Source organism: Enhydra lutris, unplaced genomic scaffold (genome assembly GCF_002288905.1).
Source record: "Enhydra lutris kenyoni isolate GAN:26980312 unplaced genomic scaffold, ASM228890v2 scaffoldscaffold19, whole genome shotgun sequence".
Classification (NCBI taxonomy): Eukaryota; Metazoa; Chordata; class Mammalia; order Carnivora; family Mustelidae; genus Enhydra; species Enhydra lutris.
Window position 1 is genome coordinate 7,343,731 of NW_019154103.1, and position 12,851 is coordinate 7,356,581.

Here is a 12,851-nt window from a genome sequence, read left to right on the forward strand (position 1 = left end):
TAGGAAAACAGTTAGTCACAAAAAAGTTAGTGCTTACAAACAGAGATAAATTATTAAATATTCAATGTATATATGTAATTATGTATATAAAAATATGTATAACAATGTTTATTATAAAAGTAATAAGCCACATGCTAAGCCTATGTGAAACTCTTCTGCAAATTCTTTTATTGGAAATAATATAACCGAAAATCTTCTAACTGGATTAAATGTCACCTTTTGTGAATAATTTTCAAATGGAAAGATGGGAAAGTGAATTATATTGCAATAAAGGAAAAAATAAAGTTCTAGAATAAGTGCTGCCCAGTAGAGCTTTGTTTGATGATGGAGATGTCTCTGTGCTGTCCATTAGGTAGCCAGTAGCTTTGTGTGGCTATTGACATTTGATATGTGGTAGTGCAGGTGAAGAAGTAAACTTCACATTTGACTTAATTTTAACTTAAAATTAAATAGTCATACATGGCTAGTGGCTACTATAATTGGAGAGTGCAAACTAAGACTTTGAAATCTAGGCAAAATAGATATATGTAAAATAAGTATGGACCTTAAAAGCTCAAATATCTATCAATGTGTTACAAATAATTTCTTGATTATTGAAGTTACAATCCTTTTCAGAGTATTAGAGGATGGCATTTGGTTAGAGTTGTGAAATCTGTGCATAACCTAAGTTACTTGTGGGCATAGTTACTCCAACCTAAGTAAAAGGTGGTCCTTTTCCAAAAGAAAAAAAAATTATCATAAGCTTCTATCCCCATTGTCAACTTTTAGCTTATGATAATGTTACTTAAACATATATAAACATAAATGCGATTGTTTTTTGGTTTTGGTTTTGCATTTCACCTTGAAGCTATTTGGCTTCATTCGGTAAGAAGGCATCATTACGAAGTCTGTGTCCAACCATTAGTTACAGTACTAGAAATCAGCTTTATGACAAATGCAGAGTATGTTCCACTGTTCTCTCTTAAGAGAATCCTTCAGATTATTCAGAATATGATTACCGATTTTATTTTTAAAAGAGATGAGAATTAAAAATATAAAAACAAAGTTAAGAAATTCCTGCAGAGAACCTAAGTTCCTCTGAGACCGTCTCTATACCTTCAGAGACAAACCAGTTGGGAAGATATTGTAGTCCTCCAGGTGAGGGAGGCAGCAGTATCTCCTTTTATCTGCCCAGATATACTGCCCAGAGCAGCAGTATCTCCTTTTATCATAAAACACCCAGACCATGATAGGTTACAGTAAACACTTATGAATAAGAGCTAGGTGAGAACAATTCTACACTTTTGATTTTCAAATGATCTCCAGTCATCATAACCTATATACTGCCAAATATCAGTCTGAAGTGAAAGTTGCATTTAAAAATAGATTGTTGTATACGAAAGCACTGTGCAAACTATAATATCCACTATGTAGAATTAAGGTTTTTGTTTTGATTTCTAAACATCAAACTTAATATCCTTACCTAAAGAGCCATTCATGTGATGTGACTCCATTCCTCCTAATCCACCCATGGGACCATCTGACCCGGGGCCCATTGGAAACTATTTAAAAAATGAAGAAAATTACTATGATCACATTGAAAACAACTGTTTATCTCAATGTTACAATATCTAATCTTTAACATGAGAAGATACTTCCACAACTCATTTTCATTTTCAAGTACTTGAGGTTTTTTCCAGCCTTAGAGATTCTCAACTGGACCACCCCACTTCCCTCATACCATCTTCTCCAGGTTCTGGAAATTCAGGCTAATCCTCATTCATATCCCAATTTTTCTTCAGATATCCTCAACTAGAAAGTACATACATTCCAGTGCAAATGAGAAGATAAGTGGTCTTTCCTATGCTGTTGACAGATTTTGCTATTATAAACTAGAGATGATTCTTAAGAAGCTGCTAAAAGTATTGGCTTGTTAATAAGAATAACTCAGCATTCTTATGCCAACATTAACATTTTTCTTAGCAGACAAACTATCCTTGTTCAAATGGACATAATAAATAATTTCATCTTGCAGGTTAAATACATTTAGCTCAGTGTATTGAGGGGGCAGCTCAATACAGTTAATTCTTGGCAGTCTCAACTATGGCAGTTCAATGGCAACTGGACATTCTACAGCAGTTGTACTTAACATTTTTTAAAGTAGTGGGATTATTTTATTTTCAGCTGGAAGCCCAGTACGAAACAGATGAGAGCTGACCTACTGTGGTAGAGCAGGTGAAGAGGCCATGGCCCGCCCACTCGGTCTTTTCCTTATCTCCCCGGAATACTCCTAAGGAAATCTAAACCCCGTGTGAAGACAAGTTACCTATCTTCCGTTTACAGTTAAAATAACCTATTGAAAAATACTCGCTCTTAAAATTTCCCATGCCAAAAGCATCTCTTCCATGTTGTATGGTACAGAATACTGAATGTGGTGTGTGTGTCTGTGCACAGTTATGTGTGCAGATGGGGCAGTGGTGTTTTGTTAGTCATACAGCCTTTTGGGAGAAAAACAGGTGCCCTCAGCAGACAACATGTAACTGTATATAATCTCTAATCTCTATCTATCTATCTATCCCTGTTGGTTTGGAAATAAGAAGGCTTTCCACCACCAGGATCATACAAACCAAATGCTTGTACATTTTCCCAGGATAATGACTACAATTTTGTTGCCTTCAAGCACACAGATTGATTTTCAGTAAACAACTTAGAATGAATATATATATATATATATATATATATATATATATATACCTCAAATGATATCTTAAAGAAATTAACTTTGAACTTACTGTTTTATTCAGCTTTTGTTAAAAGCATTGTTTAGATCTGGGCTGAGAAACCTGTGCTGGCAAGGCCAAGACCCTCTGAACTTATTTGGTTCAGTCCTTTTATCTGGCCCCTACAGTGTTTTCAAAGACACGAAGACTATCGGTATATACCCTTGAAGCACATAAAACTACAGACCTAGCCCTCAGCAGGCATTTGCTTTTACTACCTCTGGCAGAGATGAATGACATTTGAAAAAGTGACACGTTCAGCTTCTACTTTTCTTGGATCTCTTATCTTTGTATCGAGTTAGAGGACCAGAATGAAATATACTTGGATGATAACGGCTTAGCTGCCCAGAGAAATGTCTTCAGTACCATATGCTCTGGGTTTCTTCTCTCACTCCCTCCATTTCAAATATCAAGTTCTAAGATATGAAATTTGCACTATGAAGAACTTTTCTGTATTTTTGCTGGATTTCTACAATGAACATTTTTGTTATCATATTCAATGTTCATTAAGATCACTGTGGAAACACCTTTTAGAGTATACTCACAGGAAATTGTTTCTTTTTTCCTGAAAACCAATTTATTTGATTATATAAAGAGAAGAGTGATAACTGAAGGCAGTACTGCTTCACAAAAATAATATGCAAGCTGCAAATGCAAACTTACAAAAGTAAATTTAGATTTACTAGCAGCCATGTTTGAAAAGTAAAAAGAAACAGGTTAATTTTAATATATATTTTATTTATCTTATCAAAATGATCATTTCAACATGTAGTCAACATAAAAATTTTAATGAAATATTTTACATTATATATGAACTAATGCCTCAAAGTCTAGCATGTATTTTATATTTACAACACACTTCAACTGGGACTGGCCATATTTCAAGTATCATAATAATGGATGGATGTGTTGTCTTCACTGCTAGTAAGCTCAGTTATAATAATTATTTCATTCCTGTGTCTTGGTATACTTACGTAAAATTCCTTTTATGTCTTCTAATTTTTATTTCATTTTAGTGACCTTATATTCATATATACATGTATATATCTATTAATTATACCCTGTTATAAATATTTTTTGTTAATATGTAGGTCTTATAGATAAATATTCTTCTTTAAGCTTTTACGGAAAAATCATAACCATATGCTTTATTAAGAACACCCAAATTCTTTATGTAGACCTGCTTCATCTTCATATTTAAATTCCAGATTTCAAAAATCTAAAAAAACAAGCATATCAAATTTCCTAATTTATTTCAAGTTAATCAGGATAAAAGAAATAAACAACCACAATGAAAAAATTAGTGATACTAAAAATGAGGTAAATATAAATGATTATGTATTACCTGTCATTTTCAAATATTATTATTAAGTATGTAAGAATTGAGATAAAACTATGCACCGACATTTTATAATTGATTAGGTGCAGTCTTACATTTAGGTCATATTGATATGAAACCCTTTGTTATATATTTTATGTATTACATTTTTTTCAACCCAGAACCTAGAAAGGGTTTGATTTTGGGGGGTATCTAATAAGTTCCTGGATAATACAATAGAAAGCTTAAATAGTATCTAGGAAACGGAATGCACTTAAGAGTTTGAGCCTTCAACTACATTCCAAAATTTATTAAAAGTTCGTATTTACATTAGGCCTGTTAGGTCCAGGAGGTACTGCATTCATTAAAGTATACATGTTGTCTCCAGAGTTGGTTGAATCTGAAACAAAACATTATGTAATTAATATCTTTCTTTATAATTTACACCCAAGTCAACACAAAGTAATAATAAAGATAATCTGTGCACAGACACATATTAATAGCTATAGCACTTGAAATAGTCATTACTAATGTTCAGAAACAAATACTTGTATGTCATTTTCCAGCTCAGAAATTATCATTCTGTGGTTGTAAATGGGAATAGTTACCTAATATATTAGGAGTAATCACTTGAATAACTCAGGTCGAAAGGAATATTACTTCAAAAATCTAAAAAATTACAGTAAATTTTTTCTTTTAAAAAAACATGGGTACTTTGAGATTTCACTACACAATTTGTATGTATAAATATAACAAAAATATCTTAAAATTCAGATTCAGTAGCTTTTCAATGTTCATTATTTCCTTAGGCTTCTTATACACCAATTTATAAAACAGTTTATTTATCTAATAATTATTAATAGCTGGTGGGATATCCTTGCTTAATTCTAAAAGAAAGAAAGTAGGACAAGACTATAAAATTGGAATGAAAATTTCTCTTGCTTGAAGTAAAAGCCAGCTTCTTCCTGTACAACTTTCGATGAAATTTTTTTCATGCATTTTATTCTTGATTCATTATAGTAAAAGCAACTATAGTATATATCCATAGAAAAATACACAACATTTTATAGTATTTTTTTAAATTTACATTTCATGTCTATTAGCTAATTCTAATTAAGTCTCTGAGTACATATGTTTTTATAACATATTACCTGGAGTAAAAGGCCATATATTTTACATTTAGGAAAAGTTTTCCTATTTTCCCACAATTATACATTTTTCTTAAATATAATGCATTGGGCCTTTCTATTCTGAAAAAAAAAATGTGTTTCACAATTTTTGTACTGATTCAAGGCAGAAGATAAAATTAATTTACTTTCTCATGGCAATAAACATAGAGTAAGAAATGAGCAACTAAAAAAAAAAGAAATGAGCAACTAATTTTCCTTTTATTTTGTAATTGCTTAGTAGACATTAAAAGTTTATTATTTTAATGGATACCACGTAGAGAGTAGGTTAGTCATTTATCAGTTGTTTATAAACAGTGATCCACAAATCTAAATATTATTTTTCACATCTAGATTAATATATCATACTGCTGAAAAAGCTGAAATGCTCACCTCAGATCTCTGTCTGTTTATACTAAGTAAGGTCCCAATTGACTTTTGTGGCCTTGGCTATTTTTATAGCCTTATGTACATCATACTCCTCTCAACTCAGCCTGCATATGATCAACCTCTTAAATCTCCGTATTTTTGTTCTTACTTCCTCCACTGATCTTCTGTTCAGTCTCCATCTATTAAAATTCCACTTACTACTCCAGGCCCACTGCAAATGTTACCACTTACATGAAATTTTGTTTTTTCTGATACTTCCAAATTAATGAATACTCCCCCATCATTGAATTCTGCTTTGCATTCTAGTTAATATTTTGTCTTATTCTTCCCTCCTGCTTCCAACAAGATTCTAATAAGTTCATTGACAGAAGGAAAGATCACATTTTATATTGTGTGCCTTAGACAGTAACTATCTGCTGAGATTTAACTAACAGAATACACTTTATCCCATAAAAATGTATTTTTCAGAAAATCTTGGATTGCTTCTTAAACATAGGAAATCTTCAAATGGTTTCTCATCTTTATTAGCCTTACTAATTTTTTTAGACTAATTTTAGTAATTAATTTGGCAAGGAAATGTGTTTTTTACTTTGTACTTTAAATAGGTAAAAAGAAAAAGAAATTTATTATTCTTCATATCAATCAAAAACATAATTTCATCTAAAAAACAAAAGGAATAAGGTTGCATCTTCCAGAAAATATCTAACTTCTTTTTATATACAGAGGAACTTTATAATAAAGTGTATCTTCTGGCATCTATTTTTTTGCAGGGAGGGTACTGGCTTCATATTGGAGGAATGACTGTGAAAAGAATGTATCCACAGGAGTACGCACAAGGCTAGGAAGACATACTGCTGGCAATTTCTGGCTTGAAAGGATGGAATGTAATCAGATTGCTTATCACCTGCAAAGTTTAACAGTTTCTCTGAAAATTTTTTCTTAGATTGTAGTGAAGTGTTTATTAATCACATGCTACCTTCATAAATTAAACATTTAACTTCACCATACAAGAATGCAAATGTGTGCAAGATGTTCAATTCACATAATTGTATCTTGAATGAATTCTGTTTCAGTTCAATGAAGATGCTCTGAGGACAGAAATCCATGAAATATTTATGATATATTCCAAAGAGTTAGTGAAGCAAAGCAAAATTTTGCGTTAATTATCAAATTGATGCTTTTCAAAATGAAAAAGATTTAAAACTTAAAAATTACTATTTATTGGTATGATTAATGATATTTAATTCCAACCTTCCATATGTCTTAGATTTCAACAAACCAACTAAGAACATATGAATTGAACAGTACAACATAATTAAAAATTTTTCCTAATAACAAAAATGTCCCATCTATTTCATTACCTAAAGTTAACACTGATAAAGCCCTATTTCTTTGTTTTCTACTTTCTACATTTCTGTGTTATATATGTTTTAAAGTAAAATTGGGATCATATTACATTGAATCATGAACATTTATTGTCCATTAAATTCTTTGGTTATAATCTTAATGGCTATACCATATTCCACAAAAAATTAATTTATTAACATCACTAAAATTGGATTAGGTTTGAAGGTTGTATCTATTATTTCACTATTAATTAAGACAAGTGAGAACCTCTCCACATAAATCTTGGGTTGTATCACTAATTATTTCTCAGAGAAGGATTATGGAGGCAAGTGGTATGAACTTTTTCATGGTTCTTGATACATGTTGCCAGAGCTGTTCCAGGGAGGGCTGCACCAATGTCAACTCCCACCATTAGAATCCTCAAGAAACAATGCATTTAATAGCCAAATTAAAGTCTCGAAAAAAAGGATAAAGCTATTTAAAATCATCATGTGAATTGATAAAATATTGAGGTATTTTAGTTTATGAAGATTAAAAGAAAAAAAATTCCTGTACTACATAGTGAATCTATTAGCTAATAAATCCATATGGATGTGTAAGCACATCTACATCCACCTTCGTAAGATAATGGTGGATCTTATTAAATCTAATGGACCCATGTATTTCATGTGTTACTCATGCAGAATTTTTCTAAGTTGTGAGATTTGGATTTTTTTTTTTCCACAGTCTCAAGGAATCTTTTTGTCAGATAAATTATTGGGCAATTCATAGAGATTAACACCATTTTAATCCTGATTTTATCTGTTACCACAACAGGGATTTTCTACATGCTTAAAGTAATTGGACAATGGTTATTTGAGAACCTTGTTTCTTCCTACTTGCTACCTCTAGTCTACTTCTGTTACCATCAATGAGATAATGAATACTACTAACCTTCCGTCATAACAATTTTTATATTTTGTTATTTACTCTATTAATCAAATGCCCGTGTGGCTAGTGTGATTACAATACCTGCTGGACTAGGCATGATGGGTGTTCCTGGTGGCCCTCCACCTCCTGGAGGACCCTAAATAATTATACAAAATTTCAGTAAAAATAAGGCATTTCATTAAACAATATAAGGAAAAACAGAAGAAAAGTTAGACTTATCTATAATAATTCAATTTGAAAATCACAGAGGAAATATATTTTCTCCATAATTTATTTTCTTTGAATGCACAATCATTTCAATATTATGCAAAATATAATTTAGCTTAAATACGTTGAGACTGTTTTGACAAGTTTCCAAAAACAATGAGCCTGTAACACTGATTTATTATTCATGACTTAATCACATCAGGTATAATGAGGTTAAGGAGAAGCCATTTATTGGGGCCTTTACAAATCCATACAACAGCATCATTCATGGGTATTTGTGATTTAGTTTATTGTGATTTTCTTATGTTTCATATCAGGGTTTTTTATAGGAAGCTTAAAACTCAAAGATTCTCGTATGTTTAAAAAAACACACTGATGCTCTTTCTTTCTCTATTGGTATCAATTATAACACTTCTAAAGTATTGTACCTTCTGCTATCATGTCAATTAGAAATGAGAGGCAATGTTGACTAATACTGTGGGTTACTAATCAATCTGAAATGGAAATTAAGTGATTCTAAGGTTGATTCAGTTATTTCAGACAACCAAAATGGATAATTCAGGCAAAGGGTTTTAGAATTTTTCAGATGTACCGTAATTAATCTGGGTAAATTACTAAGTGGATAAATTTGTACTTCATTCTGAATGTGTAGACACAGCCCACTAATTATTTCAAATGATATATTTATTTGCTATTTAATAAGCAACTTAAATTTCCTTTCAGATAAAAGTCTATAATTTCCTAGAATTACATATTAGGCTTATTCTCAAGTGATTTAAGAAAAAAATAGGTTTTACCCACATGTTCTTACTTTCATTTTTGCTTCATAGAGAATGTGAAAAAAGTTAGACCTTCTTAGTTTGTACAGCTTAAGAGGACACTGAGCACTAAGTTCATAGGTCCAAAACAGCGTGTGCTTTTTACTACATTCATAAAACATTAATTCTAAGGGGAGTAAAATACTCATTAATCTTCTTAAGCCCTCCTTTTTTCCTACCCCAGTTAGCTACCTCCTCCAAAATTTCTTAGGGAAAGGTTTTCCTTTCTTACCATTTTATCTTTTCTCTTCTGATAGGCCTGTACTCCTAAATATTATTACAATGTATCTTCCAGGATGGTCTTGAGATGTAGCAAGGATTATAAGGTGATGATGGTTAAAAGGTCATTTGTAAGTTCAAGAACTCAGGTAAAACCTTCTAATTTGACTTTAGTTGTGTATGAATTAGTGGAAAATTCTAACATGTACTAAATAATAAAAAGAAGAAAAACAAGTGTTTTCAATTTCTAAGCATAAAAAAACCCTCAAAAGCCCCTCCCCCTAAATTACTACGCATTATTCTGATTCCCTTTGTGTTGGGGGAGGGGAGTCTAATGTCTTCCTCAACTTTGTGTGTGGTGAGTGGAGTGAAGGAGGGGGTGTAGATTATCCTCCTGGAGAACTGCAAATTCAAGCTTATCATTGTGTAACTGGGGATGGCTTTCTTCATGATTGGACAGACTGTATTGTATTGGTTTACAGAAACATATGCTAAAGTAAAACACAGTACTCAGGGCAATTTTGGCCAGATTGATAACTGTTTCACTAATGAACATCAACATATGTAGTGAGGTTGGCAGATGAAAAACTCAATACATATCAGATGTTCCCTTCTTGGCCAATACACAGGGGCTCTTCTTAACATCTGGACAACTATTTCATTGCCCAAATAAAACATAACATCAAATCTTATGAGCAAACAATCCCAAATGTACTTACTACGTAATTCCCAGGAGATGCTGAAGAGTATGGTATCTGGAACATGAATAGGACAAAGAAATATATATTTTGATTCATGTGACAGTATGGAGACTTACCTAAAATAAATATATTTTCTGGCTTTTATCAAGTTTTAAAAAGTATCACAAAGGATGGCAAAGAATAAAGGCATGTGTATCTATCTGAGTGCCAGAAAAACGAATAAATGCAACATTATTTTGAATTTATAAAAAAAAGGGGATATAGGTCAAGAGGAATTTAGACAGAATTATAGCCTCAACTTATATTCATTTCAGAGCAGTTGTACTCACTGCTTGAGGCTAATGACACTTATTCTGTAATTAGAAAAATATATATTTGTGCAGCTAAAAACCAGAAACCAGAGTTTTCAAGTTAATAGCTTTTACAGATAGAACTCCTAATTCATGTGCATTCTGGGATGCATTATTATTATTTTTTAAGATAGGTTTTAGGCTACTACATTCATGTGGTATGGGTCAATACTTGGTTTGCAGGCTTCACATTTTCCCCTTTTCTAATTAGCTACTAGAAAATACTGTAATAAATGTATACGATTTCATTAATGTAAGTCTCCAAAAACTACTAATTTGGGGGGATCAGTTATGGGCAACAAATTCTTTCCTTCGAATCAAGCTCTTAACCAAACTCTTTTTTAGAGATTAGAATATTAATTCAACATTGTTAACATAATTTAAGAAATGAAAATTAGAAAACAGGTACTTAAAACTAGGCCCTTGAGTATAGATTATTAATAAAGAGACCTAAGTCCAAATATTTTCTTTTTTTTTCACAGAAGCTCACTAGCTCACTTGCATGAAGATTCTGCACATCCAGAGCACATATTTTTGCCTTATTCTGGAAAAAGCCAACAAACTACTACCTTCTTTGAGGCAGACAGCAAGAACTGGACCATTAGAATAGTGAAAAGATTATAGTGTCTTTACCCTAAACCCTTCCTCTATCTCAAAACCTTCCATATAATTAAACATAAAGATAATATGAAACTTGAAAGTAAGAAGAAGGAAGTATGACAAAGTTATGATTTTTCTTTAGTGGATAATTCATTCAAGGGGAAAATATTTAATATTAAATTATTTGAAAATTCTCTCCTTGTTTGGTGTCCATGCTTTGCCTTAAGCATGGACTACATGCCTCTGAGGTCTCTGCTTGGTCTGCCTTTGGGTAATTCAGCCCTGCGGATGGTCATGACCAGCCTGCCCAGCATCACTAATGATGAGGATTACATCCACTAGGAGTTCTGAGATCTTGACGGCCAGTACACACTTAACTAAACTTAGTAGCTAAATACAACTTTGCTCTCCCAGGGCCCTTTTGGTTCATGATCTACCATCCATCTTCTGTTTCTTATTTTATTTTATTTTATTTTTTAAGGATTTTTTATTCATTTGACAGAGAGAGAGAGAGATTGAGAGGAGGAAGCAGGCTCCCCGCTGAGCAAAGAGCCCGATGTGGGGCTGGATCTCAGGACCCTGGGATCATGACCTGAGCCAAGGGAGAGGCTTTAACCCACTGAGCCACCCAGGCGCCCCCTTCTGTTTCTTATTTTAAACATGTACATTTGCTCCCTCCAAATCACCACCTTATCTGTTGGCTCCAATTTTCATCTCCTTATAACCTTAGCAACTGGCCCATGTTCTTCTACCTCTCTCTAGTGCCTACCATCATTCTTCACCAACTTTCAAAATATGATCTAACTAACCACGCTTTAAATCTTTGGAATTTAGGGGTGCCAGTGTGGTTCAGTTGGTTAAGTGTCTGACTCTTGATCTCAGCTCAAGTCTTGATCTCAGGGTCATGAGTTTAAGCCCTGTGTGAGTTCAAGTCTTGAGTTCAAATAGATCTTTCGAATATACACCTCACTGCCTTCCTTCACTTTACAATATACTTCCCTCTCCTCCATTTGTGAGTATGACCACATCCTAGAACTATTTACAGAGATCTAAACAACTCCCTTGCCTGACACTTTCTTATTCCTCATGTCACTCACAAATATTATTCTATATTCTAACCAGAATCTTCTTCCCTTACAATTCCTCCATGTTTAAGTCCATTATTTCCCTACTAAATGGACTCTGCCCCCTCCCACACAATTGTCAGCTTTTTGTTTCTCCAGTATTTTTAATTAATTATCCTATTGTAGAACATTGTGGGTTTTTTTTTTTTAATATTTTATTTGTTTATTTGAGAGAAAGAGAGTGAGAGAATGATCATGAGGACAGATGATGGGGGGCAGAGGGAGAAGCAGACTCTCCTCTGCCCAGGGAGTCAGGGGACATGGAGTTTAATTGCAGGACCCTGGGTTCATGACTGAGCTGAAGGCAGCCCCTTAACTGACTGAGCCACCCAAGTGCTCCAAGCCTACTTTAATTTCCATCTCTTTGATCACCCCCTAGCCACATTTTTCTGTTTCACAGTAGGGATTTCCTGGAAAGAGACACAAAACAAAGGACAAGGTCCAAAATATAATCATGTTCTCCAATGTCAACCTACTCTTTACTATTATCTGGAAGCATTTTGGCCTGGCCTTCATGGAAGCCCTGAGCATTCTAGTGGTGTGCCAGTAAACCCAATAACCTCAGGGAAGGAAAAGGTCCCAATTTGTAGCATTGGCCAATTTATATGGTGTGAATATTCCCACATGGAAGATTTAGAGCTACCAATGATTTAACAATTAGCTCAAAGAATTCTTGAATAATTAACAACTGACTTTCTGATTTGGTAGTCAGTTGGCCCTTTTTCATATATTAAAGCTATCAAATTCTTGCTATACTTTCACCTTTAATTCAACACTCTTATTAATAGATTGGTATTTTATCCATTTATCCAGGTAGAAAAAAAGATAATCTTTCTGCTTGTTTCCAGAGCTAGCCGTTCCCAACTACCTCATTCTCCTAAGTCCTTGCTCCTTTTCTGGTTTTTAATTTCTCCCTCTTCAT

General features: G+C 33.1%; 1 protein-coding gene across 5 annotated transcripts in view; it reads right to left on the reverse strand.

Moving 5' to 3' along the window:
- The window catches only part of LOC111148293 (single stranded DNA binding protein 2), a 304,545-nt gene that overhangs the window by 16,076 nt on the left and 275,618 nt on the right, over positions 1–12,851 (reverse strand). For all 5 annotated transcript variants that reach the window (XM_022504780.1, XM_022504779.1, XM_022504777.1 and 2 more), the window contains 4 exons: positions 9,874–9,909; positions 7,992–8,046; positions 4,407–4,477; positions 1,463–1,541 (listed from right to left, as the gene is read on the reverse strand). In XM_022504780.1, the coding sequence (XP_022360488.1) occupies positions 1,463–1,541; positions 4,407–4,477; positions 7,992–8,046; positions 9,874–9,909 (241 nt within the window). The remainder of the gene's footprint in view (positions 1–1,462; positions 1,542–4,406; positions 4,478–7,991; positions 8,047–9,873; positions 9,910–12,851) is intronic.